At 32.9% G+C, this 27,319-nt stretch overlaps 1 protein-coding gene across 15 annotated transcripts in view; it reads right to left on the bottom strand.

The window, feature by feature from the left end:
• Positions 1 to 4,657: 4,657 nt before the first annotated feature.
• Positions 4,658 to 27,319, bottom strand: part of trol (terribly reduced optic lobes) — a 230,614-nt gene continuing 207,952 nt past the window's right edge. For 12 of the 15 annotated variants that reach the window (XM_075299621.1, XM_075299620.1, XM_075299622.1 and 9 more), the window contains 18 exons: positions 26,630 to 26,810; positions 25,767 to 26,388; positions 25,442 to 25,704; positions 23,203 to 23,386; positions 22,558 to 23,132; positions 22,172 to 22,496; positions 21,866 to 22,109; positions 21,277 to 21,445; positions 18,602 to 18,652; positions 16,662 to 17,087; positions 12,790 to 13,007; positions 12,332 to 12,607; positions 10,480 to 11,405; positions 9,997 to 10,414; positions 9,547 to 9,790; positions 9,071 to 9,487; positions 8,847 to 8,994; positions 4,658 to 4,723 (listed from right to left, as the gene is read on the bottom strand). In XM_075299621.1, the coding sequence (XP_075155736.1) occupies positions 4,675 to 4,723; positions 8,847 to 8,994; positions 9,071 to 9,487; positions 9,547 to 9,790; positions 9,997 to 10,414; positions 10,480 to 11,405; positions 12,332 to 12,607; positions 12,790 to 13,007; positions 16,662 to 17,087; positions 18,602 to 18,652; positions 21,277 to 21,445; positions 21,866 to 22,109; positions 22,172 to 22,496; positions 22,558 to 23,132; positions 23,203 to 23,386; positions 25,442 to 25,704; positions 25,767 to 26,388; positions 26,630 to 26,810 (5,736 nt within the window). In that variant the 3' untranslated portion in view covers positions 4,658 to 4,674. Of the gene's footprint in view, positions 4,724 to 8,846; positions 8,995 to 9,070; positions 9,488 to 9,546; positions 9,791 to 9,996; positions 10,415 to 10,479; positions 11,406 to 12,331; positions 12,608 to 12,789; positions 13,008 to 16,661; positions 17,088 to 18,192; positions 18,477 to 18,601; positions 18,653 to 21,276; positions 21,446 to 21,865; positions 22,110 to 22,171; positions 22,497 to 22,557; positions 23,133 to 23,202; positions 23,387 to 25,441; positions 25,705 to 25,766; positions 26,389 to 26,629; positions 26,811 to 27,319 lie in introns of those variants that run through there. The other 3 variants (XM_075299625.1, XM_075299627.1, XM_075299635.1) reach the window with 3 other exon arrangements.

The raw sequence follows: 27,319 nt of genomic DNA, 5'->3' as shown, positions 1-27,319 counted from the left end.
TTGTCGTTTTTCCTGCATTATAGATTGAGGTTCTTGTAGTAGATAGATGGGGCTCTTTTAAAGATGATCTTTAGAAAAGCCCCCCCCTCCCCACAAACATTCAATGTTTGATGAAATAGTTATAATTAAATATGACTTAGTTGGGTAATTAAAAGAAAGTATTAGAAACATGTCTTATAATTTTTTTCTCAAATTAAGACATAACGGCCAAAAAAAAATGGCTGCATTTATCGGATTTGAAGAATATTGGCCGACTGCTGTTTTAGCACACTTTTTCCATGATTGTAGTAATATATTTGCTATTATAGTTGTACATTAGCATCCACATTAGTTATTGTGTTTTTGGCCAACCGCTTTTAAGAAACATCAGAAAAAGGCTGTTATTTTAGCAAATATTGACTGTATCCCCTTTTCAACAGAATTTTTTTAAGTTTTAGAAATGACAAATATAGGTATATACAAATCTTAAAAACACATAAACAAATTATGTACAACCTCATGGCTTGAATCATTTGCATTTCGCTTTCAAGGCTGAGTTTCAAAATATATCTAAAATTAGGGGAGCTAAATCTCTAAACCTAAACCAATTCCCCTATATTTCATGTAGTTCGGATCCGACAATTCTAGAGCATTGGGATGGTAATTCTGAGTTTATAAAAATATAGGAGGCATGTTGCATCAGTATTCATACACTCATAGAGAAAAGTCTGCAAAAACTGCAATTGGCTCAAGGTCTGCACCCAAAGAAATTTGTTAGTAGAAAAAGTAGAAAAGTCTGCTAAAACAGCAAAAAGTCTGCTGAAAAAGGGAAAGCAGTTACTGTTTGCTGAAATATCAAACATTGTCTGCTGTTTTGTAATATTACAGTATACCAAAAACTACTTTTGGTTCTTAAATATGCTTTGGGGAAAAATGTATAACCTACAATTTTTCAAATTTGTTGTTCGTTAGACCCTGATGTACAAAAATATAACAGCAAACATCAACTGCTGTTTTTAGCAGACTTTTTTATGAGTGTAGCAAACAACAAATTGTCATATTTGTTACCCATAGTATATTCAAGAACCAAAAATAGTTTTTAATATATTCTTGCATTTTAAGAACCTTAAATGCCCCTAAATGCGATCGGCAAACATTTTGACAAATATTCAGATTTTTGACCAAGAACAAAACATAATCTTAATAATAATTTTTTCTTGTGTTAGGATAGCCCCCAGATTACTTCTTTGTGTCTTTCAGCCAAGCTTAAAAGACAATTTTTGCTGTTTCAGCAAACAGACTAAGAAATTTCTTTGGGTTTAATAGACACATTTTTGGAAAACTTATCCGTAATTGGTCACTTAACCGTAATTTAATTTCATGAGATTCCATAAAGCTTTAAGGTGGGTACATTCGTAGAAAAAAGACCGCTGTTAATAGCAAATACTTAGTGCTGTTTTTAGCAGACAAAAAACTGCTGTTTTAGCAGATTTTTTGCTAAATCTCGGATAACAAATTCTAAAGAAAATATACATTTAGAAAAAAATAAAAATAAATAGGCGAGATAAATAAATTGGATGTATATTTCATAATAAAGCCGAAAGTATTTTCTGCTGTCTGATATTTTTGGAAAACTTATCCGTAATTGGTCACTTATACGTAATTTAATTTCATGAGATTCCATAAAGCCTTAGGTGGGTACACTCGTAGAAAAAAGACTGCTGTTAATAGCAAACACTGAGTGCTGCTTTTAGCAGACAAAAACTGCTGTTTTAACAGATTTTTTGCTCAAGCTCAGATAACAAATTCCGAAGAAAATATCAATGATTTAGAAAAAGTAAAAATAAATAAGTAAGATAAATATATCGTACATAATAAAGCCGAAAGTATACCATTAATAAGCAAAAGCAATTTCATTGCTAGTACAACTGGCATTTATAGTTGTTGTAGTAGAAAAAAGTTCAGCTATTTCAATTGATGTAGTTTGCAATTTCAGCAGAAATGTTTGACAAAAGCAAACACGTTTGCTAACTCAGCAGTATTTGGTTGCTAATTCAGGAGAAAAAACTGTTTACCGTTTCAACTAGGTTAGGTTAGGTTAGGTGGCACCCCAAGGTATCAGGCTCACTTAGACTATTCAGTCCATTGTGATACCACATTGGTGAACTTCTCTCTTATCACTGAGTGCTACCCGATTCCATGTTAAGCTCAATGACAAGGGACCTCCTTTTTATAGCCGAGTCCGAACGGCGTGTTCCACATTGCAGTGAAACCACTTAGAGAAGCTTTGAAACCCTTAGAAATGTCACCAGCATTACTGATGTGGGATAATCCACCGCTGAAAAACTTTTTGGTGTTCGGTCGAAGAAGGAATCGAACCCACGACCTTGTGTATGCAAGGCGGGCATGCTAACCATTGCACCACGGTGGCTCCCACCGTTTCAACTAACAGATGTTTGCTGAAACCACTACATGTTACTGTTTTCCCTTTTTCAGCAAACAAAAACTGTTTTGCTATTATGACAAACAAAAATTTTTGAATGTATTAAGTTCGAGTTAGTCGCTAAAATCAAATATAAGTCTTTAAAAGCAAAATAAAATTATATCGTTTTGATGCAAATTTTCAACAGTTGAAAAATATCACATTCTTTAAAATTAATTATTAAAAGTACCCAGCAAAAAAAATTGGAAGTTCTTCCAAAGGCACAACTTTAAAAGCACTTCCAAAAATGTCCTCCCAAAGATGTTTTTTATTTTAACTGTTTTTTTTTCATATTTTTAATATGAAATTTAAATTTTGTTTGTTTCAAATGCGTTAGAAGTAGATTAAGAATTAATAAAATGCCACAAATTATTAAAATTTTGCCGAAAAAAAATGCTAAATACTTTCTAGAAAAATTGCGAATTTTTGAAAATCGTTGATTTTAAACATTCAAGACACGCGTTATAGTGCATTAAAAATCATAAAAAAAATTAAAAATTATTTATTTGTCAAAATATCACAACATTTCTTAATTCTCATCCAAATCACTGAAATTGGATCACACCTTAAGAAGTGGTGCAAATTCAGTTCACCTGCTATTGAAATGGTGGACATCCGTCCTATGACAAACCCATGTTAAATTCATCGCTTCTTCGCAAATTTTTCACCGGATTTTTCTCCCAGATCCAAAAAGAACATTTTCACTACTTTGTTGGCGACGCTTTTTTGCTGGGTAAAGCTGAGTACTATGTTCAGTTTTCAAACTGAAAACCAGTTTGTTTTCACGGTTACTTTTTTAATTAATTAATATATAATATATGAAAAATTCGAACATAGCACTCACCTTAACTTTGAAAAAAAATACTAATTGAGCGAGATAGTATCAAATTAATACCGGCCTTTGCACAAGAAGTATAAAATCCCACCCGGAATCCAAAAAATGGTTTTATAGATATAGATTGGGGAATTGTGTGGTTTCACATGGGAACCATACCTATGACTTGTCTTTTGAAACATCCTTTGGGCAAATTTTCATACGACTGTCTCTTGTAGTTTGGCTCAAACAAATTTCTGACACATCTAAAATTTTCCCGTTGGTTATACACCAGCGTCTCAATCATTTTTATCCGACCTTTGCCTGCCATCCTAGTTACTTAGTACCACCCCTAACCGTAAATTCTCTTTCCTATTTTTATGACTACATATATACCTAAATTATTGATACATACCTAAATTATCATTTAAAATTAACATGAAAAGTCGTATTTTTATATTTTGTAATAATTTGGCTTCTTTTATTTTCTCACTTAACAAACTTTTTACAATAGATTTTTTATCAAGAGATTTGTTATTACAATTGGTTTTGGGGATTCTTTCTTATTAATTACATACCGTTTTTAAAATTGTTTATATTTATATTCTGTGTTTTTTTTGTTTTGTGATAATCATTTACAAAAATAAAAGAACATATTATTTGTAAAATTAAATTAGTATTTTGTTTTACATATATTAAAAAAAATTCTTAATAACATTAAATTTAATTATATTTAATAAAAAAAGAAGAACACAATTAAGCGAATAATGGAATTGTTATACACAAATAAAAATCTATTTATTCGAGTATAAAAAGGCAGATTTTTGGGAAAAGGAATTTTGAGAAAATTCAAAAGGTTTCATACGGCATTGAGATTACGACTTCTCAGTATCAAGTAATTCCAAAATGCCCTTTATTTATATTTGGTATTTTCATGTTAATTATTTTATGTTAGATAGGTTGTTCTTACCAGAAGGTGGGGTTTGTAAAGGGCGAGTTAGAAAATTGCATTTTTCATTGCATTGATTTAGTGTGGTCAGATTTCTTTTGGTATATCTTCGAAGAGGGTTCTTAGTTAATTTGTTATTCCTCAGTTTTTTATTATTGTTAAAATATATATGACACATTTGGATTCGTTTTTTTTTTGTTTAAAATTATATTACTTTTTCATTATGTTAGTTTTGGCTTATTATATAAAATTTTTATTTAGTTTTTGTTTGGTTTTTTTCTTTATATAAAAAAGACAACTAAATTAGTGAAGTTTTAAAATTGATTTTTGACTTCGAGTTTGTATGGTTGTTGATGTGTTTGGCGAAAGTGCTGGGATTTTTCATAAAGTTTGTTTTAAGAGATATTTTTGTTTTCATGTATATATAGTTGTGTTTTTAACTAAAAACTATTAAACGACTGGGGGCTCGGTACCATCAAAATCAACATCCTCATCCGCACTAAAGAAAAATAAAAACAAAATTAATTATCAAAATAAAAAATAAAATACAAAACAACTTAGATAAACTTAGATAAATGTTTTTAAAATAAAAAAATAAAGAAATAACCTTCATGTGCTTTTTACTAGGTTTGATTATTTATATAATACATTTAATAGGCTATAATATCAATTATTGATTTATTTCACAGCGCTTTATAATATGCTATATTTCTATTTTTTATATTATGGATATATTCCTATTCATTATAAATAATAGTATACTTTTGTTTAGTACTTAATAATATTAACGTATATTTATTTTATACTTATAGTTTTATAAGCCTATACAAAATAATAACATTAGTTTTTTTTTTTTTTTAATTTAAGCTAATACTTTGAAGCATTTCTTATCAACATTAATAATTAAACGATTTGGCGAAATTAAAACGATGACTTTCGTATTGATTCATTTTTGGATGTAATAAATAATTTCCGATTTATACTGAATGGATAATAGTCAATAGTGAGGTAAAAAATTTAAAGCAGTCTGTATGCTAAAATGACGAAAATTGTCTGCATTGATCCTTTTTTTGGGTGAAATAAATAATTTCCCATCTATACTGAATGTATAATAGTCTGTACTGTGGTAAATGTGCTTTTGGAAAACTATTACTACCAGAATATAAAATCCACCAATAACAACAATGGAATTTTTCGAAGAAATGAAATGTCATTGTGTAAGGAACCATTGTGATGCAACTTCCCAGAATAATTTTTAACAGTAAATGGTTAAAATTCTAAGGAACTTTTAATTTTGATGGGAAGTACGTATTAAATATAATATAATAAATAAATAAAATATAATATATTATAAGTGAAGAAAGTTCGGACAGGCTCAATCTTATATACTCTCCACGATGGATTGCGTTATACAACCTCTTTAGTTCTTGATACACTCATAGAAAAAAGTCTGCTAAAAACAGAAGTCGATGCCTGCTGTTATATTTTTGTACTTCAGGGCCAAATGAACAACAATTTATAAAATTTTTAGGTTATAAATGTTTCCCCAAAGCATATTTATGAACCAAAAGTAGTTTTGGTATATTTTGCATTGTAATATACTTACACCCTCAAAAAAAATCGCTTCTCTAACATATGTTCCAAACATATTTTGCAGGAAGCACACATATTATTGGATACCGCCGAAACATTAATATGTTTGTTTTATGTGAGCATATTATATGTTTGGAAGCATTTTGAGTCCAAAAATAGTATATGCTTGGAATAATTCCCCAAAGAAGATTATGTTCATTCCCTCTATTCTCTTTATTCCGAATACTCAATCTACTATTCAAATTAAATAATATTTAGACTTAAGCATACCAAATTTTTGGCCATATTATAAAACAGTTTTCCGAAACAACATACAAGCGGTTTCACAGAAATTGCTCTCATTTCATTCTCTCGCTGTGTTATGTTGATATCTTTTTATTCAACCCTCCCGGTTTCCATCTCTATTTCTTTCTCTATACTAACTCTCTCTCTGTCGCTCTCTGAATAAAGTATCACAACATATATATGTTTACTCGAAATTTGTAAATTTATATATGTTTACATTCACGCATATTATTTTTATGAAACATTCATGCCCCAAACATAATATATTCTAACATATTAACATATGTGTCCCAAACATTCTGTGTTAGTTTAGGAACATTACATGTTTGCACTTAAATATATTGTGTTTAAAAATTGTGCCCGAAACACATTTTGTTTATATCGGAACATATGAAAAACATATTTTTCTAACAGTGTACAAGCTCCTAAATACGATCAGCAAACATTTTGTTTGCTGTTATGCCTCACTTCGATAAATATTCAGATTTTTGGTCAAATACTATAGATATTCATAAAATATTGTTTCAATTATGTTAGGATAGCTCCTAAGTTGACATTTTTTTCGTTTTAGCCAAAATAAAACACGTTTTAGTGTAATCGAGCTTCAAAAATAGCAGGAAATGTTTGCTATTTCAGCAAACACCGACTGCTGTCCCTTTTTCAGCAGACTTTTCTGCTGTCCCTACTAACAAATTTCTTTGGTTGTAGGTTTCTATAGAGGAGTCTGTAAATAATTATAATCCGATTTTCCCATTATTAGGCCAAACCTCTACGACTTGGGATGAAATGGAAGCTATATGACATGATTGTTAGAAAGCGTATACTAACATCGCGTACCAAATTTCAACCGGATTGGACAAAAATGCTCTTCCAAGAGACTCCGGAATTCAAATCTATAAATAATTATGATCCGAAATGAACCAATTTTTTTATAGTAATTATAGGCCGTCCGGATGGGGTGAAATTTGTACTTCATGAGACTTTCGAATTTGTATCCTGGGGGTTTGATTATATGGGGGGCTATATGTATGTAATTATGGACCGAAATGGAACAATTTTGAAAGGGTTGTTAGAAGGCATATACTAACATCACGTACCAAATTTCAAACGGAACATCGTGTACGACGGCAAGAGGCTCCGTAAGTCTAATATGCGCATCAGTTTATTTGGGGGCTATACTTAAAAGTGGTACAATATGGCCCATTTGCAATACGATTCGACTTACATTGTTTCGTTCGGAAGCAGGTGAGATTTCAACAGAATTACGGATGGACATCGGTAGATCGGTTCAGATTTCGAGATTACATATATTACTTCGATGTGTTACATTGTGAACCCTTTTCCATAAACTAAGCAAAAGTCAGCCAATGACTTAAGCCGTGCTTATAATCCTGAGGACCACTACATACTGTATTCTCATTTGAAAGACATTTGAGGGATTTTATAAACAATACATGGTACCGCTGATCTAACTTGCATATCGATCATCTCCCGTCACTAATAGAAGTCCCAAGATTTTCATGAATCATTATTCTAAAGTAAGTCATTATTCCCAAGCATACAGTATTGATGGGTGTATGGTCTAAATGTTCTTAGTTAGGCGTTTTTACTTTCTAGGCTTTGCTGGGTAATCACATATGAGACAAATCACAATCATTTCTCAATACTAGATTCTCAAGGATCCTAGTGCAGCCTGTGCTTGTCACAATTGGCTCAACGACAGTTTTTTTATTTCTCTAACTTTACTCAAAATGCATCTAACATCTAACAATTATAGTGTCGGTATCTGCTTTTCCAACGGATGAGTGACGAATTTCAAAACTCGATTTCTGGAGGTTTATGGGCCTTTAGATTAGTACCATTTGGTTGAAGCGATAATTTTCTTAAGGTTGAATTGTTACGTTTTAACCAAATTAAATATATTTTCCTTAGCATCTTCAGATCTTTTAATATAAATAAATTAAACGGGCTTTGTTATGTATCAATACAAATCATCTCATGGGGTAGGGGGTTGGTCAACAAAAATATAGCAACGTTTTAACAATCATTTAATAAACTATAAATGTAGTAAAAGCATTTTCCTATCAATTCTTAGTAGTGCTTTAAGCGCACTTATATGCATAATATGATATACAATTGTTGTCCTACATATATAAAATATTTTTATAAAATATCGATTATCATACAAATGCTTAAGTTACAATATGAATGAGACTATAATAGATTTGTAAATGTATGTGGTACTTTTTGCGATATATCGTATAATATTACTTTGTAATATTCACCCAAGTTTTGACAAATTGACTAAATGAGATCATTATTATTTCGTTTGTTTTTTTGGTTATTTTATGATTTCAAAATAATTTTTAAAAATAATACAAAATTTCCTTTACTTAAAATATAGGATTCTAATAATCTTGCTACCAAAATGGTAACCAATATATGAAAGCCATATGGTATAGGCCATAATGTTAGTAGGAAATTGTTATAGTTCAAGCAACCTCTGGCATACATGGGCGTAAATGGAGGATGGGGATATATAATGTGTACCGGAGGTGGTTGATCAATATCATCAAACATACTAGGATCAAAACGAAATTCACTTAAGGTTAATTCATGTTTTACTAAACTGGAGGGTATCCATTTACTAAAGGCCATAGGCAGCATGTTAGAGGAAATATAAGTTAGCTTATTTTTTTTAAATTATTTGAGACTGGTAAGAGAAATTCTGTTTGTATACTTACGTGGGACAAGTGTCAACATTGTTACCGCTTATTGCTACTTTGCCTACTTCTATGATACCGCTAGTTTCACCTTCAACAACTCGTACGCAACCGTTAAAGTGATGCTTATAACGACCTCCGGTGAATGATTCCAAATTAGGTGCCCCACCTAGGGATAAAGCAAGAGAATTCCCATGTTCGTTTTACAAATTTCAGAAATCGATATTCTACTGTGATTATCTTACCTATGAATACATGGCCTGGTAGGCTCATTGTTTGTTTGCCAGTATCTTGGATTTCATCGGCATACAATATATGATCCAATTCCAAAATTGCTGTATTATCGGTACGTTTGATGAGCAAGATGTGCCTTAGGCCATCATCGACTCTCTTATCGGGGTTGCGTATAACAGCTTCTTCACCATTCAAGCGGAAAGCGAATTCAGCAATACCATCTACAATGGCCAAGGCCATAAAGTCTTGACCTGTGTATGCTTCGCCCTTGGGTTGGCCCCACCATAACAGCAAGCCATCGGGTGCCGTTGTGGAGAAGACCATGGCAGCACTAGAGAATTTTTGTTCTACAGCTTCATCGAATTGTGTACGGTTCAATTCCAAATAACCATTGCCATGGAAATTGGCATCAAACTGCAGGGAAATATCTAAATAAGAAAGAAAGATTTTAATATTTCACTATAGTGAAGGTGTGTTCCAATCTTACGATCTTCGCAATGTTTGCCAGCAAAACCAATGCTGCACAAACACATAGCTTCTTCGTTTTCTACAATGCATGTTCCTCCATTCTCACAAGGATCTGTGGAGCAAGCATTCTTTTCGATGTTATTGGCGTGTTCGTTGTCAAAAGTTTCGTTTTGATCGATTTCATTGATTTCACCACAATTTTGAATATTCGCAGCATCTTGGATATCGGCAATTAAATTCAAATGTTTCTGGCCTTCGTAGAGCTATGTGGAGGAAAACATATAAAAAGATTAGGATTTTAAAAGTTAGAGATATCAGATTGGATCAATCCTTGTACAAGAGGAATTCTGAATCTATGATTAATCATTGATCCATAATTTTGTGATGTCTTAAACATCTAAGGTGAAATGCCTGGTAATTAACCCCCTAAAATTATCCCTCTAAAAATATTAACACAATTCCTACTCACACTCGATATACAACCATCAAAGCCTTGGGTAATATTCACATCACGGTTCAAGGTAATCTTCTCATGATCATAACCACCAATGTACATTGGAGTCTTAATGTACAATGTTCTGGCAGCTCCTGAAGCCTTAGCCTTCTGTTCAGGATCAGAGCCTACTCGTAGAATACCTTCACCGAAGCGACGAGCGATTTCAATTTCAGTCCATTTGTTGGCGGGCAAGGGATGTAGAGAGCGAACCACAACTGGTTTCAATCTGGCTCCAGTGTTAATGATTAACTCGACATGTTTGTTGCGCAATACTACAGCTACATAATCTCCACTAGGTAAACGTGATTCGGCGGCATACAATAAGACAGCATCCTCAAGGGTGTTAGGTCTAACCTGGAATTTAATATTCAACTTGGAGGCACGAGGAGTTCTGAACAAAAAAAACAAATGGACAATAAATTTTGTATATCTGTCTAATTATTTTCGATAACTCACCCATAGGCAGCAAAGCTGTTGGTCTTAAAGGCCAAACTATTTTCATTCAAATGTTCAATGTACTGACAACGATCTCCAGTTTTGTTCAAGGGACACAAACATTCCATGCCTGTTTCGGTATTTTCACAACGACCCGTTCCACAAATTCCAGGTGTACATTGGGTACCCTCTACAGCACAATGACGACCCGTCCAACCTTGTTGACAGATGCAAGTGTAGGCCATTTCAGTTTGGCTTTCCATGCAAATGCCGTTGTTGGAGCATGGTTGGGAATCGCAAGGTTTGCAGGCAGAAATACCTTCTTTCATTTTAGCTTCCTTCATCAACTCAATAATGCTATCTTGCAAAGTCAGACGGCTAATGCAACCTACAAATCCGGACTCTTCTCCAATAGCATCTTCTGGAAGAATATCCCAACTGGGAACGCCACCCAAATACAAGTCCTCTGCCAGATCCAAAGAAGAGGAAGCCGATAAGGTAGGGAAGGCAATGGGGTGTTCACCATCAACTTGCATGTATCCATCGCGTCTGAAACGATGTACCCGAATGGTGTGCCATTCATTCAGGTCTAGGGCTTGTTCGCCTCTTACGATCATGGTCTTGCCATCCAAATCGAAACGGAACTCAGGATAATTATCATTCAACGAAAGGGAAATATAATCTCCATTGCCTCTCTTTTGGCCATTGAATAAGAGTAGACCGTTACCTTTTTCGGGTCTAAATGTTATATCGAAATTGAATTTCACATAGGAATCGCGTAGTGTGGGGAATGACATATAGCTGATGGGATCTTGATGGAATTGAGGAATGGCACCAGTCACAACTAAAATGGTGGGATAGTCTATGGAATCTCCATTGGGTGTGGTGGCGGTGCACACGTATGTACCAGCATCATTGGCTTGTACATTTTCCAAAGAGAGAGTGTCCTGTTGGGAATGATATAGATCGATGTGAGGATTATATTCGTAGAGATATTCAATTAGAGTACAATAATGAATGAATGTAAGGATAAGTCTGAAGACTTATTTCTGAGCATCAGAAACAGAGAATACAGCTGATCTGGTTTTACTGGTGAAAGCTAGCCTTTTTGGTTTTGTTGTATTGTTGCATAAATTGTCGTCGAATCGGAACTGCCCATCTGTCATCGGAGGCTGGCATAAGTTTTCAGGAGGTTGACTTGACGACGGAGCCGACACACATCCCAGCAAAAAATATTTCAGCAGTAAAATTTAGTTGCGCTTTTTGGTATACAATAAAGTAGGCAGTGCATCCACACTGTATGTATCGGCGGCAATAACGTAAACGAGTAATCAAACAAGTTTATCATCATTCGTTTACGTTATTGCAACCAATTCATGCAGTATAGATGCGCGATAGGTAGTGCTGTTTTCCTTCATACCAATAACAATATTGCCCACTTCTGAGCAATATTGTTATTGAAATGAGCAATTATATCAGCGCTATGTTGAAGCTGCTATAAACCGGGACATCGCCTACAAAAATGAGCGCTGATTCGGTTGTTTTGTAAGCAGTTGGTACTGCCTCTCTCCCTTACAATCCTGCTGAAATTGTGCCCCATTTTTTGCTGGGATTTGTGTACTCGAGGGCTAAATTTTCTTCGCTCTGAGCCGCTTATCGGTAACAAAGATTGTCAAAAAGTTGTGGGCAACAACTAAATGTTCTAACCTTAAAAAGCTAACTCTACTGGAAGAGAAGGAGAAGAAGGTTAGCTGTCTAGGGCTAAAGATGTAGAAATGATTTTGCATATTGTAAAATGTTCTCTGGTGTAATTCCTATTTCTTTCCTTTTAATTAAATTTCATATAACGAAATACATTTTAGCAGCTACTTACACTCAAAATATCAGTGCCCATTTGCATTTGTCCATATTGACGAGACCATCTATAACTGGGGGACATGTGACTTTGTTCGGCATTACAGTGCAATTTCACTTTAGATCCAACATCGGCATGTTCGATTTTGGGATGCTTCCATTCATGAGCATTCGCTTCAATGGCTAATTCGTAGCTGGTGGTATAAAGATCTCCCTTGTCAGTCTTGCACTTGCAGAGATAATTTCCGGCATCGGCGGGTGTAACATGGTTGATGATCAAACGATTGCCAATTTGCTAGGATGAATAGGAATTTTGAAAACATTGAGAAAATTAATCCAACATTTTTATTTTTAACACTTTAAGAACCGGTTTCTCAATATCATTTTATTATTTTTCGATAAAAATTACTTTACTTGTTCAACAGGGAAGGTGTTACTTTTGAATTTCAGGTTTCAAATCATTTTTCACACTCTTACCTTGATATGTAGTGGCAATGGCTTGCCATCGGCTCTTTCCCAAACGACATCGGTGTAACTGTTATCGGATGAATAACACTCAACTTCCGTTGATTCACCAACTCGCAGATTTGAATGTTGCTGATCCAATTTCAAACTGTAATCACGGGGACGTGGTGTTGTCGAAGGGTGATAGATTGCAGGTGGTGGATAATAGGATGGGGGCATATGTCTTACGCCTGTTACATATTTATCGTTTTTGTTTTTGCGATTTTTTCGTAATGCCAATTTAAGGAAATTCAATAGCCGTAGTGTATTTGAGTGCACGTGTGTGTGTATGTGTGCGTGTAGAATGTAAGGTATAGGCGTAAAGAGGGGTGTTTGGGTGGGTGTTTTGTAGAGGATATATGTGCGTGTGTATGTGATTGTATGTAAATTAATACAGGATACAACGCAGTTAGAAATTCACAACAAATTATGGGCCAAATCGACAGAACGAATAACGTTAGACAATTTTTAGACGCCGTTTGTATTTTTGTTCATTGATTTCGGTTGGATACAGCAACATTTGGTTTAAATTGGTTTAATCGTAGCCAGTGGCCATTGATGATGAACGATGATCATAGATTTTTGGAAAAATAATTCGTTTTGGAATTTTAAATCGATTTGATGAACAGCATTACACAGAGACAGATGAGAGCACATGGACAACGGTCATGGTGAATTTCGATAAAATTTTGTAGTGCGTTTTGACAAAATTTAGCCATGTTTTCGATTGGTACGAAAAATTGGTGAAAAATACATAAAAATAAACACAAATTATGTTAGCAATATAATTATCAGACATATCGAATTGATTTTTGTTTTGTTTTTGACAGTTTCATATCGATTGCAATAAGACAAACAAACAATGATCAATCTGATTTCTAATTTCAATTACAACTAAACAAAATTACACAAATAATAATTGTACATAAAAATGTAGATAAGGATAAAACAAAATTACAAAAAAAAAATTTAGAAACATATAAAAATTTAAATTGATTTTCAATTTCAATTTTCACATCAACAGTTAACCAAATACCAAGTGTACTAATTTCTGATCAAAACAAATTTTTACAAAAATCACAATTATCTAAGGGTTTTTCTTTTTCAAATATGTTAGAGAATTTGTTTAAAATTTATAATTTCCAAGATACGTAAAACAAATATATGTATATATAATAAACTGATTGACATTAATTTTGGAGAGTATTTATTTGGGAAAAATCGCTGACATTCCGCTATTCTTAAAAGTTTTCGAAATGTAATTTGACGTTATACTAAATTGGTGTAATATAGAAAAAAATGCATAACTTTTGATTGCAATGGCTTTAACAGTGAAATCTAAAGAAAATGTTTTTCAAACTGATTTTATGTTTCGATGTTGCACTGCTTTATATTAATGATATTTGTCATTATAATTTATATTATTCAAAATATTTGTCATTATAATTGTGCCAACGAAACTATTTCATAAATACAATGAATTTTTCGTTATTTTAATGAATTTTTTATGTTATTGTACCATTAATTTAATTGCTTTAATCAAATAATTTCGTTATTTTTATGAAAATTTTGATTGGCTCAATTTTAATAAAACCTTTGAGTGTGCGGCTAACGAATTATTCTATCGTATCCACTGTGAGGAATTTGTTGATGAACTACGTAACGCACAAAGAAAATTTGAGTCAACGAATTTTTTTTCATTGCCATAATGAAAGTTTTCATAATAGAATGAAATGAATGAAAGTTTCATAAGTAGAATGAAATGTTTCGTTGCCTTAATAAAAAAAAATCATTGCAAAAAGTTTTATTGTATTTACGAAATATTTTCATTGGCTTAATTTTATCGTTATATTCTACTAATGAACATTTTCATTGTTTTAATGAAATAATTTTGTTATATTTATGAAAAAATAATACCCTGTTCCACAGTGCGGAGCAGGGTATAAACATTGGCTCAAATTTGATGTATGTGTGTGCGACCAAGGAATTAATCTTCCGTTTCTATTGTGAGAAATTCTCAGGCGAAATTGAGCGAACAAAATGTTTTCATTGCCTTAATTAAAGTTTTAATTAGGACAATTGTAATGTTTATTAGTAGAATCATATTTTTCGTTAACCTATTTAAGAAAAAAATCATTACTATAACAAAAAGTTTCATTGTGTTTACTAAATATTTTCATTGTTCAAAGCAAATCATAAGCAGAACGAAATGTTTCATTAGCCTAATAAAAAATTATTACAATAACGAAAAGTTTCATTGTATATATGAAATTTTTTGCTTGGCTTTATTTTAAAGACATATTTAATTAATATTGGGAGTCTCTTATTACTACACACAAAAAAAAAATTCTGATTCAATCACGAAATTAATTTATCCAATTAATTTTTTAATTGAAATGTCTTCAATCACAGAAATGTTAGTATCAATTAAAAAATTAATTGAAAGTCAATTAAAAAATTAATTGATCCAATTAAAAAATTAATTGATACTATTAATTTGTGTGATTGATTTTTGTTTTAATTAAACAAATTGCTGGACCAATTAAACTTTTAATTGAATATTTTTTAAAACTCAATTAAAATTTTAACTGGAAAAATTTTCGTAAAATTTTTTTCTGTGTATCTAAGGATTTCATATTGTTGATATATCATGGACTTTTACTCGGTATTGAGACATAAATTTTCAGATAATGCAATCAGTTTATCCATATACAATGTATTTTTGTTTTCTTCATCTAGGAATTATACAAATTTAGCTAAAGTGTATACAAAAAAAAAAATAGGCAGTTTTATTATTTACAAAATTTTGGTTGAAAATTTTCAATATCATTTACAATTTTGTGTTAGATTAGTGTTGTTTAATAAAAACAAAACATGCTAAACTTGGGTTAGAAAACTTTAACAAAAAAAGTTTTAAGAAGACAATACAATACAAAAGCAAAGTGATTGAGTGGTATTAGTGTTGGGTGATTTTGATTGAGGTGGGGGTTATAATATTGGATGGATGTGATAGATGATAATTTTTCTTGTTGCTGAATATTCTCTATGCAATTGACGAATATTTTCAATATAAAACCCTAAAAAGCCGTACTAAGCCCTAAAACATATATAGATTTATTCTACAAAGAAACATTCATACTATAATTTAATCAACGTTTTTTGTTTGTGGTTATTTAAATTTGTTCATTTTTGTAACATAACCTTAGTGTTATCGATTTGTTTTTTTCTTTTAAGTGGGAGTGTGTGATATATATGGTTATGTGCCATCTCTAAGACATTGCCAGGATTGCATCGCATCAGCCTTTAAGATCGATCGATTCAGTTTGAGTGGTGTATTTTATAGCATTCTCACACAAAACTAAAAAAGCATTGGTGATGGTGATATTTTTTTGTTGGTGATAGGTGTTTTTCTGGGTCTTTGATTTTTTGGCACTCTTATTTTTCTGCCCTCTTGTTAGTGCGGTTTCTTGTGATGGTTGCTGTTCTGTGGCGTTTTTTGAGTCGTATTGAGACCTTTCAACAACGAATGCTTAACTACCATAAATTTACGAAAAATGCCTTGTCCCAACCTACTTTTTGGGTGTTTGACTAAATTTGCAGTAAAAGAAGAAATGATTATCGATAAACAAAATAATAACATGGTGTTGCTTTTGTGAGTGAGTGTTGATTGTTTGTTGTTTTGCTCTTTTTTCCAACTTCTAAACAGAATAATACTCATTTTGTTGTTGCCACAAATAACATAATTGAAACATATAACTATATATAGGTACTCGTATGTATGTATGTAGATAGGTAAGTGTAGTAGTGGTATATAGGATCAAAACTAAATTGAAATTAAAACCAACCGGCTCTTTGTTTTGATTCATAAACGCCTCTTCCATATTGAGGTTTGGGTGGCAGCATTTGTCTCGAAGATCCATGGTGAGCTGGCACTATTTTTGCCATTAAGGGATATTTTCTTTTGATTCTCCTCATTGGTCCTGGATTTACATGTTGATAGTAATGCTTCTTCCAACGTTTATAGGCCGAGGTTTGATCGCGTGTACAATTGAATTCATCCGAATGATCTGTACAATCGTGAATACCATCGCATACCATATGTTTGGCCACACAGGTGTGTGGATGTGAAACACATTTGAAATCACTGGGCTGACAGGTATACGATGATCGTCCCGCTGCAGTCATCGCTGGTGGTGGTGGTGGTGGCAATGAGACCGGTGCTGTGGCTGATGTTAATGGTTTGGTTTTGATAATCCTCAAAGGCTTATAATCTTTTGGGGTTCGATTTTGAAAACATTGTTGTGATGGACACATTATTTGTTGGTTAGGTCAATTCACAATAATGATATTGAGTTGAGTTTTTGGGTGGATGTGTGTTTTTATATAGAGTTGGGTAAATTTTATTTAAAATTTAGTTACATATCATGTGACGGTATGTTTTGTTTTCAAAAGAGGAAATAATAAGAAAATAAAGTTTATTAACATTGAAATTTTGGATGAACATTAGGAGGAAAGGAGTTATTCGCAAGTAAAGAAATTCTAAGGGCTTAAATTCTGGCAATCTACTATGGACTAAAAATCTGTACTACTCGCAAAAGGGCCAACAATCAATTCGATATTGTCAAGACATTGGGTTATGGTAGATGTAACAATTGTTTTATGATCAGACATTGAAACAAAAGGATGTGATTTTCACTTGGGCACTTCACTATATAGATAAGCGTTAAACCATTGGATAATTCATCAATAAACAAAAAATCTAAAAAAGCAATTGAAAATATTGTATGAAAGTTGTATAGTATATGAAACCTTTATATCATAATATCCAATATATATCACGTTGCCACTACTCCGATAATTTTTTGATCGAAAATTAATTATCAGGTATAAAATGAAGTCATGCTTTATGAATGACTTTCTCTCTCTCTACGGATGATATGAGAAAATGATGCAAGATCTCATTATAAAAATTTGGGCAAACCCAGTGTTGCCAGTATCCCAATTGGAGATATTTTTTGTAGATGGCACGAAGTTTTTAGTTGGGGACTTAGACATTTGGTGAGGAATTTCCATATATATGGATTTCCATATTCAGTAACTAAATATACAGGTGCCATTTTCTGCTGCTAACTCTCTCTCTCTCTCTAATAATATTGTCTATATATTCGGCTTTAGTGCTTGAATCTTTCTTCCGATATTCATTAATAAGTCTATTAAGGCTGTGTGCCAATTCGTAACAGTTCAACTTGAACAGCGAATTTAAAACCTAACTTAAGAGAATATCTATTTGTGGCATATATATATATTTATTTACTATTAAAAAAATAAATACTGTAATTATATATTTTAGGGGATTGACTAAAACAATCTATAGGGTTTTTCCTTTTTCTATGATTTCAATGAATTTATGATAAATTTTACTAAAACCAAAACTATACACAAAATGTGATTTATATTAGAATACTTAAAAACGAAACAAAAACACTTAGGGACAAACACAACGTGTTATAAATATACAATAATGAATTTCAATTTTAGGATACGGGTAGGTTTTTTTCTTCTAGGGACTTCGCAATGTAAAACTACACGAACAATTAGAGATTAAGATCCTGGTGCTAATTACGATAAAAAACGATACTAAATTCTACGCGTGTAAACGGCTAAAAAAATATAATAAAATTATATGATTTGTAAATAGCTAATAAAAATCTAAAACAATTGTATGCAGTTGAGATTTAAAAAAAATGTGATAAGAAAAAAATAGAAAATAAAATTTATAACACACCTGTACAGATATAGAGGACCATGCAAGGTATATCATTAACGCTGTGACCTCCTTTAATTTTTTTTTAAACAAAAATTATATATTGTTTGTTTTGTTTTTGGAAATTTCAAAATATTTTGGATTTAAATTTTTGATATATAAGTTTTTGTGTTAAAAAATGATGATATGATGATTTGTGTTTTTTGTTAATTTTTTTGTTTAATTTTTTTTTTGGTAAAATATAAAATAATGCAAAAGAAGAGAATATGTAAAAAAGAAGAAAATCAGAGAAAATTATTTAGTTCATAAACATTATATATATAATTAAATAAAAGTAAAAAAAAATAATTATAATAAGAAAAAAATATTTTTTTTCTTTTTTCTGCTTGTCAATGGTTTGGTATAAAAATGTAATCAAATAATTTGTCGAAAACTGATTTAACTTATTGTTGAACAAAATACAATTAATTTGACAACAAATTACAACAAAATTATTTACATATACAGTGCTAGCAAATATACTACAAAGTTCAAATGGGAACCACAAAAACCTTCATATACACAAAAAGGGAAAACATTTGCTTTATATTTCCAATTTCTGTAGCATATTTAAATTTTAAGCCAAATGCCTTTCTTTTCGTTATAAGAAGTACTAAGTGTAATTGTGAATTTTCTTAAAGATTGGAAATTTTAGCCAGTGACAATGCTTTTGTTTATTATTTACTAACATTTAACAAATCTATGTAGGTTTTTTCTTTTCAAATTGTAAAAATAAATTAAAATGAAAAAACATATTTTTTTTAATATAAAGACCATACACAAAAATCATAAAATTCAACTTAACTTTCGCCATTCTTACCAAAAAATCTTTTACTAATGATAAACTGTAAAAAAATTATAAATAATATTTATGAAAGAAAACAAACTAAATCGAAATGAAAATGAAGTTTTTTTTTTTATAACTCAAGTCAATGAAATTATCCTCAACCAAGTCAAAATGATGAAGGGTTTCAGAATGATTTTAAAGCAGTATGTATTTGAATGTACGACGGGGGTAAATGGGAAACCAAAACAAAAGAAAAAAAAGATAGAAGAAACTCAAAAAGATAAAAAAGAAACAACCAGGAGAAAATAGTGAGGAAGTAGAGAAAGGAAGATAATAGAAAAAATATTATGTTAGAATTGTTAAATTTTTTTTTAAACTACTGTGTAAGATCGTGTCACATATGCAACTAGAACATTTTGGTTCTAAAAACATCAATATTTTAAAATGAAAGCAAAGTAATTATTGTAAATTTAGTAAAAAAAATGATTTCGATTTATTACGTTAAATCGATATGTGATTTCGATTACAGACAACATGTAATACATTGTACTGTTTGTTTTCGATTACCGATTGCACAAAAATATTACTTAGTTTAAAAGAAATATTCCAACATAACATTTTAAAAAATAAAAACAGATAGAAAAAAGAAGAAGAAATAAAATAAAGTTGTAGGAAGAGAAAAATAGAGGAAAAAAAAAACAAAACAAAAATGTAAAAAAAAGAAAACTTGAAAGCAAAGGACATACAACATCGCACATTTAAACATCCATTGGGGAACATAGAAGAAGACAGTATAGGGGTAACAATATATCCTTTTTTTCTTGAGGGGAAATTATAAAATTTCCACATAAATCCACAACCAAGATTTTGTAAATCTTTATACATCGGCTAACATAACCAATTATGTTCCAGAACATCGGTTATAGCAATTACAAATAAACCTTCACCAATAAACAATTCTTTTTTGTTTGTAGTATCTGATGGAAAATTTTTAAATGATTAAACTAAATAAAATCAAATTAAAAACTGGGTTATTTTTTTGTTTATAAAAAATTGTTAATAAATCAAATATATTTATTAATATTTTCTTTTTGTAGGGGGATAGGGGAAATTTTTGATTTGGGACGTTTGTTTGACTTAAATGTTAAATTAAAATGGCAGCCATTTAGGGATTTTCGATATTTTTTTAAGGTTAACAAAAATTTTAAGGCTTGTTAAAAATCTCAATCAGACTTAAAATTAATTAAACAAAACTAAAAATAAGTTTTTTGTTGGCATGCAAAAAAAAGAGGAATTAGAAAACAAAATGATAAAAGAAAGTAGCTGAAAAATTATACCCGCCACCGTGTTATCGATTTCCGTTTTAATTCTCTTTGTTGTTGTTGTTTTATAATAGAAAATTATATCGTTTCTTTTTACAAAAAATACAATTTACAACAATGATGTTAATTTACAAACTGAAGTTTGAGGTGGTGTTGTTAAGCTATTTACAGGTGTGGTAGTTTTCATTTTTGATTTCAAAAGTATTTTTGTTTTTTTTTTTACATATTATACACTTATTAAGAAAAAAAAAAGAATAAGTAAAATCAGTGGTGGTTTCTTTTTCTAAAAAGGGTAGAAAATTTCGATTTTCATTTCATTTGAAAATTAAAACATGCCAATTATAAAGATTTTCTTTGTTTTTTGTGTTTGTAAAACTAAAATTCCTTAAAAATTTGTTCTTGATTTTTTATCTTCAAATTTTTGTTTGTAGTAGATTAAATATAAATTTCGATTTTTCATTTTTTTGTTTGGTATCTGAATCTTTGGTTTTAATATCTTGGACGTCTATAATGTCCTGGATATCTGGCCATATAGTCTTGATACTCACTCTTGACTAACAAATCGGCATAGGATGGCGGTGATGGGCCATTGGCAGTATATGATTCACATATGTAACGTCCTTCATCCTGTTTGCGCACACTGTTGATGACGAGTTCATTGTTGCGGGTAATGGCATTGATGGGTAATGGTTGGTTATCTTCACGGCGCCAGGTGTACTGAAAAAAAAGGGAAGTAATTCAATACAGAAAATGCTTTTAAGCAAATAAAGAACTCAATGAGTGCAACTCATTTTAGTATATTTTTTTGCAATCACTCCTTTCGAAAGAAACGTATTTATAGTATTGGAGAATTTACAGCTAATATACAGTAGTGTTCCTGATCCGAAACCTTTAGAAATTAAAAAAGTCGACTATGGATTGTAAAACCATGCCAAATGTATTAATTTACTGCATGTTCATGGATCCTTTTTTGCCTTGTGAGCAAGGAGGACATCCGAATTAATTCATGTTAAATTATTTAGTTGGTATCGTAAGATTTTGCCATCCATGAGCATGCAGTAAAACGATTACACAAATAAATTTATCGTTGAAGAGAAAGAATACTTGTAGATAAGACAAATTTCAATTTCGACTTACATGAATTTCACCACGAATTGGCAATCTCGACTCAACATCGCATAGCATATGTACGGTTTCACCTTCATTCAATTGATAGTGTTTGCTTTGGGGTTGTAGATCGAACGATTGGCCACGGTTTACAATAACTTCGGCCATTTCGGTGGCATTGCCATAATGATTGCTGGCAGAACAATAGTAACGGCCAGCATGTCCTGGAGCAATGTCATAGAATCTCAAATAGGGTCCATCAATGCTTACCGAACTTTATTAATAACAAGACATTAATAACGTACTGTAAATAATTTGGGGCTTCTTTACGCTTACCTTGGTAGTGGTCTATTATTTTCGGTGTGCCAGGAGACGGACATTGGTTGAGCTCCCTCTACGTTACATGTAATGGTAACATCACTGTTCACATTAACATGCATTGGCATCTGAGGATGAAGGGTAATATGGGGTATAGGTATGTAGACTAATTCGGCCAAATGGAATGTAATAATGGCTCCACGATCATCCAAAGCATTGCAACGATATTTGCCTGCATTATTTTCGGTAACATGTTGGATGAACAAACTATTGCGATCAAAGTAGGAATTGCTGGGCAAAGGACGGCCATCAACACGTTCCCATCTGGTTTCAAAGGCTGATCCTGCAGAAGAGAATAAGAATTGATCTCGTCTACCGTTTAAGGGTTACCCCCAGAAACTTACCCAATTCACAGGTCAATGTAACATTATCACCAAGTTTGGTTTCATAAACATTTTCAGGCCTAGGTTGAGGTTGAGGTTGGGGTTGAGGTCTAGGATAGTATGGTCTGGGTTGAGGTTGTGGTGGAGGTCTATTATAGGGAGGAGGAGCATAAGGATGTCTGTCAACATCGCTGTCATCAGGGGCATCACCACGACGACGCTTAACGTCCAAGACAACATAGCGTTCATCGGGTCCAGCTTCATTAGAGGCAATACATTTATAGATCTTGGCATCTTGCATTGTAACACGGTTGATTTCCAAAACGGCTTCGTTGTATTGCTCGGCGGCATGACTAAAACCATAGGAATCTGCGCCTTCCTTAATCCAACGAACACTGGGATTGGGAGTTCCGGTGGCAGAGCAAATAATTTTAACTTCATCACCTTCGGTTACACTGAGAATCTCATTATTTGGTTGTAGGGTAATGGCAGGAGCTTCAATTACACGAATGCTGACAGTTGAAGAAACCTTGCCAACTTCATTTTCAGCTTCGCATTTATATTCACCGGCATCAGCCAAACTAACTTCATTAATACTGGAATAGGAATAGACACCATTTTCATAAAAAATTGCATAATTCTTAGGGCATATTTTGGGAAACTTACACAATGTATCCAGGATCACTGTGTTGCATTTGATGTCTGTGCGATAGTGGTTGACCATCGACACGAGTCCATTGTACTCGTGGTGAGGGTATGCCGGTAGCTGTACAGTAAAGCATACCTTGACCGCCAACCATAATGACTTGTGGTTCTTTGGGATCAACATCAACAGTGGGGCTTTCACGAGCTGGAATCAACGATATAATCATGGTTGTGCAAATTAGTAGAAAAACTAGCATATTGTTCGGAACGTTCTTATTACCAACTCCTTTCTTGAAAACTTTAGCATTGTTTTTTTTTTTCAAAAATTTATATTTGTAATTTTTTAATTTAAGTAAAAGGTTTTATGAGTTTGAATAGAAAAAAATATTTCAAGCAGAAAAAGAAGGGAGGGATAACAAAATTTATGATCAAGATTTTAAATCATTTAGAAAAGTCAAGAGATTCTAGTTCTCAGAGCTACCACAGGGATGTTCACATGGAGTATTACAAAATTTTATAATTATGCTGCATGTTTCGTCTTTCATTTAAGAGCTTAGTTCTTTAGTAGTCCATAATTAAGACAAGCCATTGATTTTCATATGTAATCAAATAAGTCAAAAGTAATACGTTCTTTTATTCAAAATAAATCGGAACCCCAGTAAACCAGTTAAGTTTTACAATAGTTTTTAAGTCTACACTACCAGGAAAATTAAAAATTTTTATACTTAGAGAATAAAAAAAATGTTGCTGTAGGTGTGGCACTGCCTGTGTTACTTAATCACGATGCTAAAGGGTGATACGGTCAAAATTTGGTCAAGGGAAAACGCGTGTAAATCGGTGAAATCGTTTGTTTAAAAAATCAAATTAAATTTCTTTTTCAAGTTCAATTAGTATAAAATTCAGGAAAAATATTCAGTTAGGCTTTCGCTTTTCCAAATCCGAATTGCCGGGCCTCACGCTTGACACCTGCCATCAGATTTTGTACAGCCACCTTGTCCACCTTCTTCGCTGCAGAAAGCCAGTTTGACTTGAACTGCTGCTCGTCCTTAGCAGTTTTTTTGGTCTTCTTCAGGTTCCGCTTGACAATAGCCCAGTATTTCTCAATTGTGCGGAGCTCTGGCGTGTTGGGAGGGTTCTTGTCCTTTGGAACCACCTGCACGTTGTTGGCGGCGTACCACTCCATTGCCTTTTTACCGTAATGGCAAGATGCCAAATCCGGCCAAAACAGTACGGAACAACCGTGTCTCTTCAGGAAAGGCAGCAGACGTTTATTCAAACACTCTTCCACGTAAATTTCTTGGTTGACAGTCCCGGAAGCTATGAAAATGCTGCTTTTCAAGCCACAGGTACAGATGGCTTGCCAAACCAGATATTTCTTTGCGAACTTTGACAGTTTTATGTGCTTGAAAATATCTGCTACCTTTCCCCTTCCTTTTGCCGTATAAAACTCCTGTCCCGGAAGCTGCTTGTAGTCGGCTTTGACGTAGGTTTCGTCGTCTATTACCACGCAGTCAAACTTCGTCAGCATCGTCGTGTACAGCCTCCGGGATCGCGCTTTGGCCGTCGTATTTTGTTTATCATCGCGATTTGGAGTCACTACCTTCTTGTAAGTCGATAGTCCGGCTCGTTTTTTGGCTCGATGCACGGTTGTAGACGATACACCCAGCTTATTTGCGGCATCTCGGAGAGAGAGGTTAGGGTTTCGCTTGAAACTACCGGCAACTCTCTTTGTCGTCTCAGCGGCCTCCGGTTTTCGATTTCCCCCAGATCCAGACTTCCTGGCTGTCGACAAACGTTCCCCAAACACTTTAATTACATTTGTAACGGTTGATTTGGCAACTTTTAGCGATTTTGCCAGCTTTGCGTGCGAGTAGCTCGGATTTTCGCAACGCGAGCAAAATTTTGATACGCTGCTCTTCTTGCTTGGACGGCTGAACTGAAGAGTGAATTCCAAAATCAAAATAGGAGCAACATTCTACACACACACCTTCAAAATGAGGGGTGTTCAGGTTTTTTATATGCAAAATTGAAAGAAATACGTCAAGTTTATATTGACCAAATTTTGACCGTATCACCCTTTAGTGGTTGTGAACTTCACAACATTAAGGAACGTTTACACTTGAATATTAGATATTTTTTAATTTAATTTTTCCTATAAAGCAAACATTTTATGAACATCCCTTGGCCGCTACCGTATTTCCTCACACAATTCCCAAAACTATTTGTTAATGCCATCTCTGCTCATAACATTTCAACTTACGTTCAATATCGATAAAGGTGCTGGTCTGATCAGTGCCTGCCTCGTTTTCGGCAATACACAAATAGATACCACGATTATCTGGACGGGCAGAGGTAATACGCAAAACATTGCCATTTTGATGGACATTGTCACCCAAAGATTCATGAACCTTGGTCCATCTGATGGTTGGACGAGGGTTACCAGAGGCCTCACAAGTAACTGAAAAGTCGCGTCCTTGAACAACCATATTCTCTTCGGATAGAGCACGAACCACAGGTGGTGTTCTGCGATTAAAGATCAATGTAACAAAACTTTCAAAACACTCACAAAATCGATTCAAACATACCCTACTCCAGGACGTGGAGGAACAATTGGTTGTCTTCCACCATCTTCGATGATAACATGAGCATCAGAAGTATAGTTGCGGCGTCCACGTATATCAATACCAATGCAAGTGTAAGTGCCAGAGTCACGAGGCGATGATTCATGAATTTCCAAGGTGTTACCACTAATGATCAAATTGTGTTGGCGATAGATAGGATAACCATCCTTAGTCCATTCGTATTTTAGAACAATATTCGATATTGGGTTGCAAGTTAAACGCACAAGTTCTCCAGATTCACCAGAGAATGATGGTGGTTCAATGTAAACTAATTCGCGGGGTGGTGGTGGGGGTTGTACAGATGAGGTTTCCACATAAACCTGGGTATATTGTTCGGCGGGAGAACCTTCACCGTTTTCTGCACGGCATCTATAGCTACCTTCGTCGGATTTACGTGGTCTCTCGAATATCAAGCGGCCTCCTTCAACGCGAACTTCACTGGACACTTGGCCATTGACACGAGTCCAAGTAACAACGGGAGTTGGATTACCAACAGCGTTACAATTGATTTCGCTGGGAGTAAACTCAGGGAATGTGTGATACGAGGGTAAGTTTTCAATACGGGGTGGTGAGCGTCGGGCACTTTCTGTGGGTTTGAAAGGACAAGTGATATTTTATATAAGTTTAATTTTAATTGTAAACAATTTTTAAAATTTCTAAGGAATAAAAGTACTTTAATAGGGCAGTAGTAGTTCATACCATAACGTGCCAACATTTCTTTGGCATATCCTTAATTTTGTTTTAATTTAAAAAAATGCAGCATGGTTTTTAAGGATAAATGCTGTTAGTTTTCTACTTAGTTTTGAAAATAAAAAACTATAACTTACCAGTGATGGTAATGGTAATTTGATCCTCGTATACACGTTGCGTTTGATTGTTGCGGGCTTGGCAAATGTAAGTACCGGAATCATAGAGTTGCAAATCATATAGACGTAAAACACCGCTATCTTGGTCCCAATTGAAAGGCATGTTACCTTCCAATTTATACCAGTTGACAATGACGGGGCTCTGTAAACAGGTGAAATAAAAATAATGATAATTTTAAAGATTGTGATGGCAATGTGAATTTCTTGTAAATAACCAGATCGTGAGTGTGATTTCACAATTCTCCTGTTCTCCTGTTTTAAAACAACTTTACGCTTATTGATATTCTCGTTCTATATCCTTAATGCAAACCGGAAATTGAAAAGATCAAAAGATCAACAATCATAGTGATGTTGCCAATTCTACGAATGTTGCAAACTACAAATTATAAAGCGATTGAATGGATTCAAGGAAGAATCAATTTGGTAATGTTAGCCAACATGTTTGTATTTTGATGAGTAGAAAAGTTTTAATAAAATTGTAAAAATTCGGTGTGAATAAACACATATTTCTTAACGAAAACATTGGAATGAGGGGATAACATTTAAATACATATATATTATTTTAAAAATTATAATATATATTTATATAGTATTTTCACCTCACCTTTTCAAATCAAATGAAACCCTTTTCCATTTTAAATTAAACAGTTT

The sequence above is a fragment of the Haematobia irritans genome, chromosome 3, assembly GCF_050003625.1.
Source record: "Haematobia irritans isolate KBUSLIRL chromosome 3, ASM5000362v1, whole genome shotgun sequence".
Taxonomy (NCBI): Eukaryota; Metazoa; Arthropoda; class Insecta; order Diptera; family Muscidae; genus Haematobia; species Haematobia irritans.
Note: the sequence above shows the minus strand (reverse complement) of the source record. Positions and strands in the feature narration are given on the sequence as shown.